The sequence below is a fragment of the Struthio camelus genome, chromosome 2 (genome assembly GCF_040807025.1).
Source record: "Struthio camelus isolate bStrCam1 chromosome 2, bStrCam1.hap1, whole genome shotgun sequence".
Classification (NCBI taxonomy): domain Eukaryota; kingdom Metazoa; phylum Chordata; class Aves; order Struthioniformes; family Struthionidae; genus Struthio; species Struthio camelus.
The window spans coordinates 29478013-29495881 of record NC_090943.1 but is presented as its reverse complement, the minus strand read 5'-3'; the positions used below and the strand labels follow the sequence as shown (position 1 = coordinate 29495881).

Genomic DNA, 17869 nt, shown 5'->3' with positions numbered 1-17869 from the left:
TGCTAGTTCCCTGCTTAGCCAAGCTGGTGTCCTAACAGATCTACTTGCTTCCCCGCATATCCATCTTCGTTTCTGTTGGGGTGTAAAATGGTCAAAGCTGGCTCAAGCCAGTGTCCATGCAACTGGATATAATTCAGGTGCAACCCTGGACAAACCCCCCAAAAAACAAACTTTCAACCTTTGCCAATAGAGAAGAACTGCTCACTTAAGAAGCTTGGAAAGCACTGACAGATATGGAAGAAGTTCAAGAAATATTAGATATTGCAATGCAAAATTCAAAGCATTAAGAAACCCTATAAAGGCTTCTGGGAAGAAATAGTGAAATCCATGACAACAGCAAGCGGCAGAGCAGCATTAAAAAAAGCAAACACAATACACAGGCAACTTGAGTGGGGGGGGGGGGGGAAGAGAACAAGCAGCAAAGCCAGTTTCATGAGAAACTGTGAAGCCCATTTCATATATTTCTGTAAGCCTGAAATTGAGGCTATCGATGGGAATATACTCCATTAAGGCACGTGTTGGAAATATAAACTAAAAATGAGGAACGAGGTTGCCCACAGGGATGAAAACAGTAGTCCTTAAGATGTGTCTTGCAGGTAATATAGTGCCTGTGAGGTCCTTTGCTATTACTTTGGCTATAGAAAGTAAAAATTAAAATCACTTCCAGTAGATAAGGCAAGGTATGATATTGTTCCTCCACTAATTCATCAGTATCACTCCCTAGAAGCCTATGAAAATTTGGCCTGAATCATCAGAATTAACCAGTCTCTCATAAATACATATCCAAAATGAAAAAACAAGAAAAAAAAAGCCCACTAATAATTTTTAAAGATTAAAGTAACTCCAAATAGTGGAGAAAAATAATTCCTTCATAAATTGTACCTCCAATATGTAAAGTTCTTCCTTTATTTGTAAGTGAGGAAGATCACATTGTGATAACTCTAGCTGGTCAATCAGTTACAAAAGCATAAACTCACATCACTGAAGTAATAAAACACTGGACTGCTGACACGTTCAATTGTTCTTTTTAAAGGTGCATACCTGTATTTTGCATGTCAAAATTGTGGTAATTTTCAATTAGACAGATTTCTGAAAATTGTTTGCTTGTTGATAAGACTTCTGGTCATATATTTTTTCAGCTACCTAAAGCTTCTGTTAATTTCCAGTTCCCTCTAAAATCCTACCAGGTGGCAGGCAATCACAGAAAGTGTTAGCACAGATAAGATTTTGCAAATATTTTGTCACTCCTCTACCTTTCTGTGGACGATATTAGATGCCCATTGACTTTCTTTCATTAACTGCACTTACAAATTGAAGAATTTCACTAATATTTAGTGATGTCCATTTTCAGTTAGCTGGCTTTGCAAAGAGCCAGTGGGACCATCCACATATGAGAAGTAACTGCTAAAGTGCTGTTAAGATCAGAGCATGACTTGGTATTGTTACTAGCTGTTTTAAAACCAGCAACCTTTAAAGACATTTCGTTCCCTACTGTGGAATTGTGGCATCTGTAAGATTTGTTTTTAAACAACTGGAATACTAATACTCTACAAAATACTGGCTACCATGGGAATAAAGAAAAGAAGATGTTGGATTTATTTAAAAGGGGGTTGTGAATGTATAGATGTTAACCTTCATCTCCAACTCACTTTAGGTCTCATTAGAAGCTTAATTTATCATATCAAATAGCAAATTTTCATTGTAAGTTAACCTGTAGAAGTGTGCATTACCTAGGTATATACGTGAGATATAAGTAAGTGCTCTAGCTAGTTTTACAGTTTTGATAGAAATAACTGCCTTTTATATTCTAATACTTGAAAGAAATCTGAAACCAATTGAAAACTGACTTGAAAGTAGATGCATATGTTTTAGCAGTGAAGGGTTGGAAACAAATTGTTTAACACCCTAACATTGTTTTTTTATATTAAAACTGTGAGTAGATCTAGTGAGGAACATTATCAGTTCCTCTAAAGCTCATAGAAGTGCAATACAATAGATCCTTACGCCCTAAACTTTGAAGTGGAACCTGATTAGCTTTTTACATTCTTTGAACTATAACAAGAAAATCTCTAGTTAAATGTGAATGGCAGTAGGAGAGAGGCTTTTCAAGGTTCCTGCACGCACATCGCATCTGCTTCTCACCCTGATGTTGGGGCTAGATGCAGGCATATAGCAGGCCAGAAAGGAGCTGAAGTTCTCTCCAACCACATCCTTGAAGCCTCACGAGCATCAACCCTGCTGTGCAGACATAATCTCTGCTTTTCTATACCTATATGGGCTAGGCACTCTGCAGTTCATCCTTGAGGCTAAAGGATGTTACTACAAAGCAAACAGCAGAGGCAGGTGCTGCTGAAGAAAGATGCAGCAGAGCAAACATAAGCGTTCCTTATACAGGAGACTGACAAGTGAACTTTTAATAGACGTGAGCAGCCTGCAACCTAAAATCATAGGAAAGGCTTCAGAACAGAGGAGGCAAGGTAAGGGAGAGAGAGAAGCAGACTGCTCCCCAAATTGCCCTCAATTAGGATCCAAGAACATAGCTTTGGAAAACAGCATGTTGTTACAGCCCGAGACACGTGGAAATGTACTTGCTTGTCAAAGCTGTTATCCCCAAAGAGGAAAGAAATTATGTTGTCTTGAACACTCTATAGGTAACAGACAGTGAGAGGTCCAGAAATAGAACAAAACTAATAATATAAAACTGGGTTTAAAATATGAAATGAAAGCTGTCTTTTAAAGAGAAAGGGGGGTGTTTTTTCTTAGCAGATAAAAAAGTAGGAATTTTTTTAGACACAGCAATCTGAGTATTACAATAGGCACACATTGTCCTGATGAAAGCTTACCTAGTACATTACCTACAAATTACTGATATTTGTTATACAGTATTATGAACAGGGGTAATTTCTGTGATTAAAGAGATAATAAATTCTGGTCTGTATAAAACAATGAATAATCAGGGATATGAAGCTTTTAAAGATCATTTGTATTCTATAACACAATGAGCTAATGTATGGATTTTTAAAAAAGATTAGATATGAATTATCTGCAATAATGACATGATTTCGAGGAATCTGAGTCTAGCTTTGAAAAAAATGCTGAGTTTACTTCATAAACCAGTGATTCCTTCACAATGAATTTAATAATGAACTACAGCTTTTATTTTAAAGCCCGTTTCACAATAAAGCTCAAGAAGAAAACCAGCTTTCAGTTTCAACAATAGCATATTCTAATACTGCTTATTTCTTTCCACTGCAGTGAACGTACCATACTTTTGTTCTGTCTACTGAATCTACATCAGAAAACAAATGCTGGTTGCATCTTTTCCATTAAGACAGAGGATGATAGCCAGATGAGCACCCACAGGTGCCAAGATTAAAAATAAAACCTTTCTATTTTTAAAACGTCAACTTACTTTTACCAAATTCTTCAAGTCTCCACGTTCAAGAGGAAATATATATTGCAATTAACATAAGTGTTATCATTATTACATTTTAACATTTATCCTTGCAGAGACAGTTTCAGACAAAAAGTTACGGCATCAGCATCTCCCATTATTCCACAGAAAATGCATTCTAGTCCAATTGAAAAAGGAAGTTTCAATATACTTCTCTTTGATTTAAAAGAAATTTGAAAACCTTTTAGTTCTTGTATTCCGAGTCCTTAGACATGGTGAACTGCTTATTGGGTTTAGTAGCCTCATTCATCAGTTCCTTCAGCTGTCCAATTTGTTCATCACGGAAGTCATTAAGTTTCTCTTCTGTGAGCTGAATTCCAAGCACAGTCTTTTCTCTTGAGTTTTGTCTGTCTTCATTAATTTGTTGCCATATCAGTGCTGCATAGTTCTAATGAGGAAGGAAAATAATGGTCACAAAAATGACAAAAGCAAGATTTAGGTCAAATTTTAAATATTATTCCAACTCTTTCACAGCCCTCTACCATAGTCTATTAATCAACACAAAATGACAAAATACACAGCTTCTGTAAAAAGGAAAGTTATTCAGACATCTCCAATATCTCCTGTTAATTTTAAGTAGCTAGTTTAAAATATACATCACACACGTAAAGATGTACTTGCAAATTTTGTCCTATCATGTACCACTACTGAAAAAAAAAAAAAAACTTAGTTCTAGATCAAATGTATTTGATGTCGGTATAGCTAGTAAAATATTTCCGTTTTTATCTAGTAGAACATCAACAGAATTCACTTTGTAACCTAATACAATCGGAAGAGTATTATTCTTGAAGACACGTATTAGAAAAAGGAAGCTAAAAGGACTATGCTAAACACACCAGAAAACAGCTATTTACAACACAGTACCTAGCATTGCAGCCTGATTGTCAGTATTCAACCTATTAAACAACACACTGTGCCCAGCAAACTATACCCGCCACAGATCCTCTGAATGCCTTCTGGTGCAATTATATCTTTCACAACTAAAACTAAACTCTCTCAACTATGTGATTTGATAAGCCCTTACTCTCTAGCTCTGAGTAGGAAAGCTGTGAAGCATATGCTTCAGTCCTGCTGACTTCAATAATCCTCAGCGTTCATTTAAGACAAACAGACTAGTGAACATAACTTTCCTGGCTTCCCTTCCCTTGAGGTTTTTAAGATGTACCTTTTTAGAGTTGTAACGGATACGCATAAACCCTCTCCAGAAGCTATCCCATGAGTGAATGAATCCTTACTAACGTCCGTCACAGTGACTCTGAAAATCCCTGTGTCACCCCAGCCCTGACTTTCTAGAAATCTCACTGTAACATCTTTATCTACCCTCTTTATGGCCTAAAGCCTTCCTCCCCAGCCACTCTCTCATTTTCTGGGAACTAATAAGGTCTTCTGCACCTGGCCACTGATTCTTCCGAAGACCGCAGGAATTCATTAACTGTGAGACTTCTACCAGTCTGTCAGCTTTGGAAGAAATTGGTTAGCAGATTTAAAAGTTAAGGGAGAATGAGAGGGCGGCTTCAAAGACAGGGGGCTTCATACTGCAAGGCTCATTCCTCTCCTTCCCCCCCCCCCCCAAAAAAAAAAAGAGAAAATCACCTTTCTGTACTGTTCTGAACGTATGTTTACACAGGTAAGTTTGTTCAGACCTCTTTTTAATCCTATTATAACAAGATTTAAATAACAGCATTTAAACAGCAGCATTTAGGTCAGTGGATAGACAGAACGCTCAGTATATATTAAATCAGTATTGGACTGAGCGCCACTATAAAAGCAGAAGTTTCTTAAAGCCAGAAATGGAAGTGGCTAACAGGCTATACCTGGAACGCGGGCACAATTTGAAAGTTGCTCTCACACCACTTTGGAGCAATCTTTGACAATTACGACTTGTCTAAATTGCAACACGCAAGGTTTTGCAAGGACAGCGGTTCTGGAAATTTAATTCAGCTAACAGTGCTAACACTGACACTGCTGAGTTCAAAGCACATCACCACGACCTCTGTGCACTCACCGGTTCCTTCTGCTCAACACTTTCCTGCTGCCAAAGTCTCAGCTCTCACAATATATTGCTCTCAGTTTTGCTAAAGTAGTGAGCGAACTGGTCAAAAATCATATAGTATGTTTACTTAAGTCTGTGAACCTACTCAAGTGTTTAAAAGTTAAGCATACACTTAAACAGCAAGTTGGAAGAGAGCCTAAAATTTTATTTTCCCTTAAGAGTAAGTCAAAAATCGAACTCCACAATTAACAAATTCATTCCAAAAATGCATTAAGGCTTCAAATTAAGGCTTCACTTCTATTTTGGCAAGGTGTCCTTTAAAGGTTATCTTTAAAGTTTCAAATGCAACTCTGAACACAACAGAAGAAATTGAACTAAACAAAAAAACTATACTCCGTATAAATAAGGTGCTGAATAACTGTGTTACATGGTAATTTTTTTTTTTTTTTAAATAAAAGATAAATATAGGGAGGATTGAAAAGCATAGGATTTTAGCAGTGTGACATGAGTACTATTTCCATTTCAAATTCTCAAATGAACAGAGCCAACTATGCTAATTCAGTCAGCAGTAAAATTAAAGTCATTAATTCAGCTGTATGTCCAATATATTCTAGAGTAGTGGGTGTGCAGCAAGAATATTATTCATCAGCATATGATAAATTTCACCACAAACATTCACATATGTACACTATACTGTTTTATGAATCACATCGAATCTCACTGAGGTCAGGAGGATCTTACCACTCCTTCTGTGAAGCTTAATCTATCCCACTTAAAGAAAATAGATAAAGCTGGAGGAGGAAAACAAGTGAATTTTTACTAACACTGACTGAACTAAATTGGTTTCCCATTCCCATTAAAAATATCTGTAGCGCTAGAACTTTGTGTTCAAGTCACCTAGTAATACAACAATAAGCGCTTCACAATGCTGTGATTCTTGCCCGTATCACCTTCCCCTTTTTCACATTAAGTCTGTATTCAGGAAGAGGGGCATGACGGTCAATGCCTAGAGTAATTCTAGGCCTCAATGGTATTACCCTATGGTAGAGTAGGTTCATGGTTGACAATGAACTGACTATAGCTTTTTCCTGACGACTGAAAGACTAAACAGTAACAACAAGGAAAAAAGAAAGTGATTCAAAAAGCCTTCAACTTCATGACTTACAGAATTTTTTGTAAAGTTAGCCAGACAAATGTGATTTCTGAAGCCTTCAGCAGGGGAGTAATATACTGACATATTACGTATGAACTATTCCGACTCATTTTATCTCCAATTTCTACACAGAACAATCCGAACAGCAGTGATTTTTGACTTGTTAACTTCAAAAAAAATTATCACCATACCAAACTGCAACTGCAGCATTTAATTCAGTAGCAACACTGAAAGCCAGCAACGTGAAACTCCCAACGTTTATTCAGGGAACTAACCAAATATGCAATACCTGCTCTGAGAAGGATCTGAAAAACGCTCCATGCAACGTCCAAGCAGCTCAGATTGCACAGTCGGAGAAACATCCTCCCCACAGCTCATGAAAACCAGCCCGGGAACTAGCCTATGGCTACTGCAGCAGGCGAGGGCTATCATACTCACAAATAACTAGAATATGAAGTTCCTTTAAAGATAGGTTATAATTTCACAAACCTTTAGTTGGCTATAAGATCATCTGCTCCCAAAATATAAAGTGAATTACTGTTAATGAACCCACAATATTTATTTTTTTAACCTAACATCAAAGCATTACATTTCACAAAGCAGTAACGTTAAAGAACATGGATCTCAGGAGTGCCGGTCATTGGAAAAGCAGAAATGCTCTCTCTCACATATGCTGGCAAGGAGGAGCAAAGACTTCTAACCAAGTCCTGCATCTGAACACAGGGAAATGGACTATAATCTGATTTTCCCCTTTCCTTCATGACAATTGTTCTGCTTCACAACACTCCAAAGCGGCTGCCATCCAAACGTGTCACCACTGGTTCTCTGCTTGTCCACCCATTTCCTAGCTGAACAAATGTTTTGTGCATGCCAGAAAACCTCAATAGTTGTGGTTTCGCGTCAATTTGTAATGCAAACAAAAATTCAATACTGGACCCCAAAGAAACGCCTTTTGGCTGGCTCCTGACAGCAAATGGAGCATTCTCATCCCATTCTACCGGAAAGCAGTGACATACCAATGAAATGCATTTCAACGCTTACAAGAATAGTGGAGGAAAGAACAAATACGTAGCATATCTCATTTTCTCCACCGACAAAGCCAGTTCAGGAACTGACAAAAGTTGGGATATTTAAGCGTTTAATACATTGCTGTTCTCTGAGAAATTCATAGAGTTATTATGGATCAGTAATTTGTGGGAAGCTACTACATAATTTGCTGGTATGTAATTCTATCATTTAAGATTCAGTTTCCATATAGAAAACGTGCCATTTTGTTCACTGCACACAAACTGTACTATGCCAACTTCTAGACAAGGTTCAGTAACAGGCTTAAAAGCATAATGGGAAAAACAAGCTAACATTTTTCTTTCAATGATATGCCTTTGGTCTCAAAACATGACGACTACAGTCCCTCACAGGAAAGCAGGGGGCGCTGACGCGTTTGCAGTATGCACTACTTTTCATTAAAGCATACTAGATACAGAATTTAATTATTTGCTAATGTCATGCTCTCCGATAGAACTGAAATACGCCCTTGCTCAGTTTTCCAAACAAGGAAATTCACCTCGCTTCTGCCTTTCTTATTTTACACATAACTGCACCTTCCAAATACAACAAAACTCCTTAGTTGATCATGACAAAAAAACTCTGAGTTTTCAAGGGAACGTTACTCCAGCTGCAGCTCGTACTGTGCTCAAAGTACAGGAGATGTGCTACAAGAGAAAACACAAGTAGTGAAGACCAGTAAGTCTGCAGAAGTAGCAGAGCCACGCTAAGTGCAAACAAGGACAGCAGAGGTAGACAAGCAGTGTCGTCTCTCTGACACAGCAGGTGAAGCGTGGCAGGACAGCCAGGGACTACTTCCACACCTCAGTTTTTTGAGGGGTTGACTGGCTGTTTTTTTTTTTTTTCTCCTGAGTAGCTCTGACTGCAATGATCCCCAGCCTACACCAGCTGCATGCCATCTGGGCACCCGCATGAAAACATTACCTGGTGAATGGGAAAAGCCTTTGCCCCTTGACTGCCATCAGAAATACGAACGATCGGAATCAAGTCCGAGGTTTCTCTGCTGACAGTTTACCCTCTACAGACGTCTGACTTATCCAGCCTGTGCTCCCGGAACGCTGGCCATCCAAACCACAGGCGCGTTCAGAGTCCTCCTCCTCCCAGCGTCCATTCCACTCTGAACGGAGGGTAACGGCGTGAGGCACAGACCGGCCAGGTCTCGACACTGCCAACAGCATGAGCAACCTCAGGGACATGCTGAAACACTGTTTGTAGCCAATAAAATGAGACAGAAGCCTCACTGAAATGCTCCAATGCGTTCTTTAGAGATGCTCAGTTCTGTTCGCAGATCATGATGGTAGCCTACAACATGCAATCCAGACCACTCTTAAAACACCGTTACATGATTAAAAAGATAAACCTCTAAGCGTATTCTACAGAAACACACAACATATTTGCTGTAATCAATAACTACAAGGGTTTTTTATTGACAAATTAACTGAAGTAAATACAGTTTTCCTCTCCAGTTCACAGCCATCTGCAGAATGCATGAATTTATCAAAAGAGCACAGGAACAAGTAACATTTCAGGTTTCAAAATAACAAACGTTACAGAAAAGGTGCCAGCCTCGTTGTTCTCAAAGTTTAGAACGGGATTAAGAACAAATGAGAAAATACGCACGCAAAACCCTCATTTGTGTGGGTGGAACTGCCCACCCCGAACTGCCAAAGGTACAGACTGCTGTCCTGTTCAGTAAACGCTGACAGACCACTGCTTTACTAATGGTGGAAATAAATTCTACGGGAAACTTAAGAGCCCACTGGCACTGGGAAGAATGGTAATCATCTCTATTTTCCTTGGAGTCTTCCTCAAAGGAAGGCTTAACACGTAGAATGTCACATTTTAGTCACTCAAAAAAATTTTCTAAAAGACTGATTCATTTAGATAGAAAAAGTCAGAATGATTACACCTATTCACAGTAACTACTTGTATGACTTGCTTTGTTGCCAGACTGTTTAAGTCTAAAATTATCATTTCCTAAGTTACAAGCAGTTTAAGTACAAAGCAAAGATACTCATCTATTCCAAAAGACCATCTTCACTTGAAGTCAAATTAGTGATAACACTGATCAAACAACAACATTGTTGGGGCCAGATTAGGAGCGGCTATTCTAAGAAATGTTAAATAAACAGGGCACAATCAGGCCCTGAAAACTGTTATCAAAAGGAAAATTATTTTACATTGGTTTTCTGAGGGTAATATCAGAAAACACGCGTGGCTTGGCAGACTACCCTCACTGGTCACTGGAAGCTACCTTAAGATTGCAGCATTTCAAATTCTTGTTCTGTTACAAGGAGCAAGATCACACACACACAGCTAGGAACGTAGCACACAGAAGCAATGAAATCCAACAACCAACCAAGGAACAATCTAGCCTTACTCTTTTGCAGAGACAGGTTGATGTATGTTCAAGCAGAATTCTGTAACTGATTTACTACACTTTTTGCAACAAGACTATTTTGTTTGTTAAACTACATAAGTTTCAGTAAAAAATGAAATCTTTAAAGAAATTATTTTTAAAGTGGAAAATATACCTCATGTATTTTATCTGAAGCTGTACGTGTATTCAAAAATGTAATAGTGCTCCCAGGAAAGTTCTACCAAATCTCCAGCTCAGCTTAATACAGTATTTCAAAATATATTTTCATGTACGCACGTATATATTAAACCATAACAACTTACCACCTTTAAAAAAACACTTTAAAACAGTTTAGTAAAATAAAAAGGGAATAAAAATAAAAATTGTATAAAATACTATTACTCAGTCAAATAAGTCACCTAATGAGAACAACCAGCTACCTGAAGTCACGTATCCCCTAGCACGAGCAATGTATTTCTAGACAATTTCAAGACACCTTTGTGTAAAGAATACATCAACATCATTTAATAACAACTAATAAAAATATAGAGTAGTGAGTAAGCCTTCCTCCTGCTTTTTAAAAATACTCATCAAATCTTATTTGAATGATACCAGATAACGACATATGGCTTGCATTATCAGAGTTTTGTATGTGGAAACATAAAATAGTATTCGCTGTGGCAAAGCATGAAGATAGAATCTCATTTTGCGGTATCCAGTATACATCCAACCATGGAAAAACTTGGGAGTAGAGGAAGTCTGGAATAAAGATTTCTAATAAGATTATTGATGTCCAACTCCTGGTGCAAGCCTTAACAGAAAGTGAATGACCACATCTCTCTTCAGGGAGTGCCAGGCATTAAACTACCAGAGCACCCATTTTACGCATAACAGCAAAACACAGGCAACTACTAGCGAGAGGAATTTCCAAGAATGCTCAGCAGGGGCTTAATAGTGTGCTTGCATCCAGAACGCTTTTGCTGAAGTCGTATGTAAGGCAAGTGGTTAATGCTGAGCGCTTTCAAAAAAAAGTTTTCTGACTCAAGATTTTCCCAGCACAGAGGTGTCAAAGAAAGCCATAACATGGCCCTTCAACAGTATGGTTTGGGCTAAAGTAGCCATAGCTGCAAAGTCAAGAGATTTGAGACAGTACTGCAGCCAATAAAGGCAAAAATAACTAATATAAGCAAACAAATTTTCTAACTTGTGTTCACCACAACTTCAGGTATCACTTAAATAACATTGCAACCCTCTTTGCACTCACACAAACCTCTGTAGCTCTGATTAAGTGCCCTTTAAACTCAAACTCTTTGGCTAATGAGAGGATGGAGCGCAAAGCACAATTGCTGTTGAACCACAGGATATCACTGACTATACAGACTCAATTAGCTGTTCACTTAGAAGCGCAGACCTTGCCCTTATACAGCAAAAGTGTGGTAGGTCTCACCAGATTGTGGCCAGCTAGACTGGATAACAGTCTATTTATGACAATCAAGTTAGCTGCAGCTTTTCAGCCAGACCCTAACTTCCATAGGCATCTCTTAAAACAACCATCAAAATGCACGAGCATGAAACATACATCTGCTTGCTGTGAGTGCTCTTGGCTTATAAATTCAGTGCTCACCTAGTACTTATTATTTGAGCAGGTGATGTATTGCATAAGACTGTGGCAACATTTAGTATCGCTGCGTGAAAAGCAAACTTAAGCATACTCTTTCTTTTGGCCAAAATTTCTGCCATTAAAAAAAAAAAAAACAGCTTTATGCTGTTGATTGCTGGTTTGCTTTATAATAGGATTTATTTGCATTCCATGGAGAATAATAGATGCTGCTGTTCTGAAATCTATTTATCACCTTCAGACAGCTCTTAGACATAACAAATAAGATGTTCTCTCCTCAAACATGCTAAGAAATCTGCCGTTTCTTTTATATTCAAATTTCATCCATTCATGAAATTTTTTTTAATAACAAAAGAGTTCAACTAAACAGAACTCAGAGTTTAACATATTAAATAGGTAAGTTTTATTCAGAGGCTTGCTATATACAAAAATATGAGCACTTTAAAAAGGGAGGAGGGCTGTGTAGAATACATTACCAACTACCAGAATGTTAAATTGCAAGTTTAAGCACATAGAGGTAAGAATAAAAACAGGAATCACAGGGAATCCCCACAGGGAACAAGCACAGCCTGGGGATAAAGCAGAGCAGCTAACCCACTGCTGCCTGTCCTTGCCTCTCTGCTGAGGCAGCTGGTACAGTGCTACTCCAGAACAGAAAGGAAAAACGGGCAAAGCAGAGCAGCACGCAAAGGAATTATTTTAAGCATAAATGGAAAAAACAAAATGTATAGAAATTACATGATTTGCCAGAGACCAAAGTAGTTCTTCATGCCTCCTTCAAGAGCACAGGTGTAGACCGGGGTTGTATCACACCACAGAATCCATCTCATTTTGGGATACATCTCTTACCCCAAAAGAAAAAGAACATAGGTTAAATAAAGGCCTACCTATTCTAATATACCACATTGCGATTAACGCAAAGCTCTAAACAACTTGTGTGAAGAGCAACTTGGATCAGCTCTGCTGTATTTTAGTTGTCAATTGCTAGAAGAAGAGATTTGTAGAGACCGTTCTAAGCCAAGAGGATACTGTAGCATTTGGGATGGGATTGTCTAAATCTAAAAGATACTTGCCAAATTGAAGGTAGAGACCTAGGTTGTCTTTATGCTGAGTGACAGAGAAAAACCTCTATCCATCATGAATGTCATGTGATGATGAGATAGACTGTCCTCTGGGTCTCACCATTGTGAAAGCACCTAAATCTCTCACTGGCTATAGATGACTGGCTTCAATCAACTTTCGCACTTTTAGATGGCAAAGTGAATCCTATCCTTAGTTAAAGCAGCAACAAAAATATCATTACTACATGAATCAGTCTGTAAACCCTGCCCTGGAGTTCATATCCTCTTTGGGCAACTCTGCTGAAGCCAGACTTGGTAGCATCCTGAACTGAAGCACAAGATGGAAAAAAAAGAATAAAAAAGTCGCAGTTCCTTTTTACCCTTAGAAAACTTAGAACTGCCAATTTTCATTTCTAAAACAGATCTGAACAGAAAAGGCATCAGAACTGTAATAATATCACGTTTTCCCAAGAGATTCAGATAGGATAGTGTAATACATGATACCAATCAAAATTTCAGGGTAGTGATTCACAGTAACATAATGATGCACACACTGTAACTATACCTAACTGTAACTATACATAACTCTTACCATATAAGGATTTTGTTTTTTGTTTGCTTGCTTGCTTGCAGTTTGGGAGGGGAGAATGAGAAATTGTTTAGCTAAAATGGAGCCAGGTAATATAATTATGTAATACTTAGTAATCAGCATAGAGAATTATTATTTGATCAGGAAGGTATAAATGGACTACTTTTTTTGAACACAGCTTACTAACATTGTTAAACTGGAAGGAATGACATTTATTTAGAGGAATGTGAAAAAGCTCAAGGACCAACTCCGTTTTGTTTATAGCTTAAATATGTTATTTTAATGCCCTTTTTTCATGCAAGACTTATGAGATCATAATTTGAGGTAAAGTTGGAAAGTCTGTGGCCTGACCATCAAAGTAAACACATATCAATTCTATTAAGTAAAGAATGGAGCACAACAGCATTACAATATATCAGAGTGACTCTACTGTCATTTGTGGAAAAGCAAGCTGCGATTAATCATTTCTTTCTGGATGCACAATACTTGCATCGATATCGTACATCAGGGCCAAAATCTAGGTCACTAAAAGCTTTTCACTTCGCCTGATAACAACCACAGTCTTTAAGATCCTTTTCAAAATTCCCAGACAAATAGACACACTAATTACTGGCACTTTACGAAAAAAAAAAAACCAAAACCCTAACAACTGTTTTATTAACATAATCACACAGCTATAACTAAAGCACACAACACAAACATTCACAGTCTTCTGCATCTATTCTTTAAATAACGGATAAACTTCTTAAATTTATGGTTTTTTTCTTCCAGGAAGTATTACTTCCAGATTTTCAAGGAACATAACGATTTTACATCTAGATATTTGCAGAAGGAAAATAAAACCTGTTTCCAAGGCAACCCCATTAGTTTCCAGACTGCTACATACTAACCAAGAACGTGCAAAAGATTACATATTCCAGACGACACCTGAAAGACCTTCCATACATGTTCTTCTATTCAATTCTTCAAAACATACATATATCCAAAAAGAGACTACTCCGCATTCTTATTTTTCCACTGCTCATGTTCTTATGTGCTCACTAGAGTCAAAAGCTTAACCTAATACTGTAAAGAAAATCTTAAGTATAAACAAAAAATTAACCCGCAAACAACCATCTTGCATTGATTTCACTGACATCCCAACTGTTCTTTCAGCTGAGCGTACTTTGGATTTTTGACTTTAACGGATCTGTAGAAGAAACGTTTTTTAATTAATTAGGTAAAAATCTAAAGGCAATATTTAATAAACAAACCAGAAGGTTATTAGTCTAAAAGTCAGACCTGTTCATCACAACGCAAGGAAACTGCCGCAGTTTTAACTGAACATATCCTACATTCTCTGTTCCAATACAGTAAATGCAATTCTTTCCTGTAGTAATTTAGGAAAGCAAATTTGGATTAACATTTGAAGTAGAAACAACCTATATAGAACAGATCCAAACATAAAGTGCAGCATATTAGTTACACTTTTACTTCAAGAAATCCAGATAAACCATCTTTACTCTGAGTTACGTGGTACAATTCTGTTGGCTCTGTATCCATTCAGATTCTTTCTCCACACAAAAACAGTGATATATTTATCATCAGCATGAATGAATGACAAACTGCTGCATTTTTTTTTATGCTTATTAGCAAATACATCCTTTTTTCTACTGTATATGATGATCAGGAGAGGAAGATTTTTCACACTGACTGCATCATAAATTCTGTAAAAATCTCTACTCACCGTCCATTGATGATGCCAATAAATAGGTTGCCTCAAGATTTTTTACTGCTCAGAGGACATTAAAACTGTTCAGGAGGTCTCATTTGTGTTTCAAGACTTTTCAACATTAAAGAATTATCTTGACTAGTATTTACATGGCTTTAAAACAACTTTGAACTTGTTAATTAAAACAATTCAATGCTGTTTTAAAAATAATTCAAGATTTGTATGTTGAGGGGGTTTTTTAATACATTTTAATGTTTTTTGCTTGCTAGTCAAGGAAAAAAATAAATCAGGAAAAGAAAGCCTTGTGTACACTTGTCAACAAGCATGCACCACGATGACCTCCTGTCTCAGTCTCCACGCAAAAGGATGACTTTTAGAGCTACCTATTTAAGATAAACTCCCAATTAGGCTACTTTTTTTTCATTTAGATACAGGATTCACTACAGAGTTAGGTCAAGACAGCTAACAAGAAAAACTTCCAAATAAATTGCCTAAATACACTGGCAGAATAATCTGGAATAATCTTTACATCACATCCCACACAGAGGTGCTTGCCCTTGCACTACACAGACGGCAAATTATGGAGTCTTAATGAGCAGCGTTTTATCTCACTCTGAGGGGGAGAGGGGAAGAGGAGATGATATTAGCATATTTTGTTGGCCCTGAAGAACGTTTCATGTTCCTCTGAAAAAAAATCATGCTCGCTAAATAAGGAAAACAAAAACCACCAAGCAACACTGTTCTCAATGTATTTCCAAAGCCTCCGGTCCAGGGGAGAGCTTTCACCGGTCAAACTCCAGTCTGTTTAGCAACGTGGTAGAAACCAGTTTGGCCACACATTCCTCCTGCTCACCAGTAACTGGAAGATGCGTCAGGCAAGTACAGCTCCGGTGCTGTTCCTCTCCCAGGACAGGGCTGCAGCAGCTTGTAGCTCCAAGCCCTGGCCATGTAGCGCTGCAGCAGAAAGCATCTGATCAGCAGGCTTCACCTGCTAGCCCAGTACATGCCCTGTGTCTTTCATAGAAAAGATGGGTAGAGGCAAACAAACAGTTCTTTGCACCAGATCCCACTTGTGGGCTGCTAGCTGAGCTGTCCCTCTGGGCTAGACATTGACTGCGCCGGCACTGCAGAACAGGTATTTCCCGCTGCCCTGGGCCCCGGCCGCACACCCTTCAGGGCCCTGACCATGCTTCGCTTCGCAGCTCACCTGGCTCCCTTTGGATCTCTGATCCAGAAGCAGATGTGCTACAACAAATTCAACGATAACACCCACCTGCTCCAAAGCAGAGACACAAACAATAAAGACAAAACACACTCACTGTTATGGTAAAGAACTATCCTGTACTATTGTCTGCTGCCCTAGAAAAACAAAACAAAATATAACTTGTCTATGTCTTCATATGAATTTTTAATTTCTTAAAACAGGGAAGCAGTGAAACCAAGACACAATATCAATATGAAAAAAGGACATTGAAAGACCAATTTTTCTTATATTTCTTTTTCTCAACTGTTTATTTAAGTGAAACTCAGGAATGTATCCATCAGAAATCAAACTACGCCGCTAGAGCAATACAGTCCCAGTTAGCAAGATCTGCCATTCTATCATCCTACCAAAAACAAACCAAGCTCTCCTAAAACAAAGTTTAAGATAGATAGCAACAGATGGAAGAACCAATGACAACACGTCTTTTAAGGATATTTCTTCATTTCAGTTTAATACATTATGTATCACAGATCCATTTGGGGGTATTGTGAATGACTACGTAATTTCTGAATTTCAACCACAGGGAATCATCATGTATGACTGCAATCTCTGCGGTTCATTTTTACCTAGCGGTCTGTTTCAAGCACTTCTAAGTTTCAATGGGAGCACAGAACGCCAAACATTTTATTCAGTTAAAGGTGACTTAAGCTATAGAAATGCAAAATCTCTATAATGCCAATATAAATGTTTGCATGCACATCCTTAGGTGACTTTGTCTCAGTTTTGGGGGTGGGCAGAAGAGTAACGGGATCATTTGTATTCTGCGGCATTTATTTATGAGAAAAATACAAAATAGATCGCTTCATCTTTGCTGAACTGCTCGTTATATCCACCATATGAGCCATTTAAAAAAAAAAAAAATGGCTTTGCAAAAGATCTTCTTTTGCAGAACCAAGCGCAGTAATTTTTTACTTCATCAGGTGGGTGTAGAATTTCCCTGGGAAAGTTCTGCCACTATTACTGTCAAAATTATCGTATCTATTTGAAAGATCTTTAGGATCCTATCTTCTCTCAAAAACGCTGCCTACAAGCAATCTAATCACAAGTGAAAACAAACAAAAAAGTTACATTACTCAGGAAAAAGGAGACCTTTGGCAAGTAACATAGTAACATGTGCCAGTGATATATCACTGTCTTGAAAGCTTTAATCAACAAATAGAATATGCTAAATAGTACAAGGGGTCATGAGAACTTCAGCTAACACAGCAGAATGAGAACATTTGAAGGTGGAAAAAAAGACAAAAACCAAATAAAACAAATTTAAAGTGCTCATTCATACTACAATTAAATCCATTACACCCTGTTGCATGCTTTCTACTAGACTACTAAATAAATTCAAGTGAAGCACTGTTAGATATCAATTTAGCTAATGCATCCTACAGTTGTAATGCTATGAAAGACATTATCAGGAACTAAATCTCTCTGATACCAGAGAATTGATTTTCAAAAGAAAAATCTACACAAACTCACTTGCTTAATTTATTCCCACCTATACTTGTTATTGCATGTTAAAAGTGTATATTTGTGCAAATAAATGCACAAGCAACACACACACACACAAAAGAAGTAGACAGCATTTACATCCAGTATCATACGGGAGTC

The 17869-nt window shown here is 37.8% G+C and overlaps 1 protein-coding gene across 1 annotated transcript in view; it reads right to left on the bottom strand.

Moving 5' to 3' along the window:
- Positions 1–3120: 3120 nt before the first annotated feature.
- Positions 3121–17869, bottom strand: part of SDHAF3 (succinate dehydrogenase complex assembly factor 3) — a 32377-nt gene continuing 17628 nt past the window's right edge. The window contains exon 2 of the mRNA XM_068934917.1: positions 3121–3842. Within this exon, the coding sequence (XP_068791018.1) occupies positions 3639–3842 (204 nt within the window). The 3' untranslated portion in view covers positions 3121–3638. The remainder of the gene's footprint in view (positions 3843–17869) is intronic.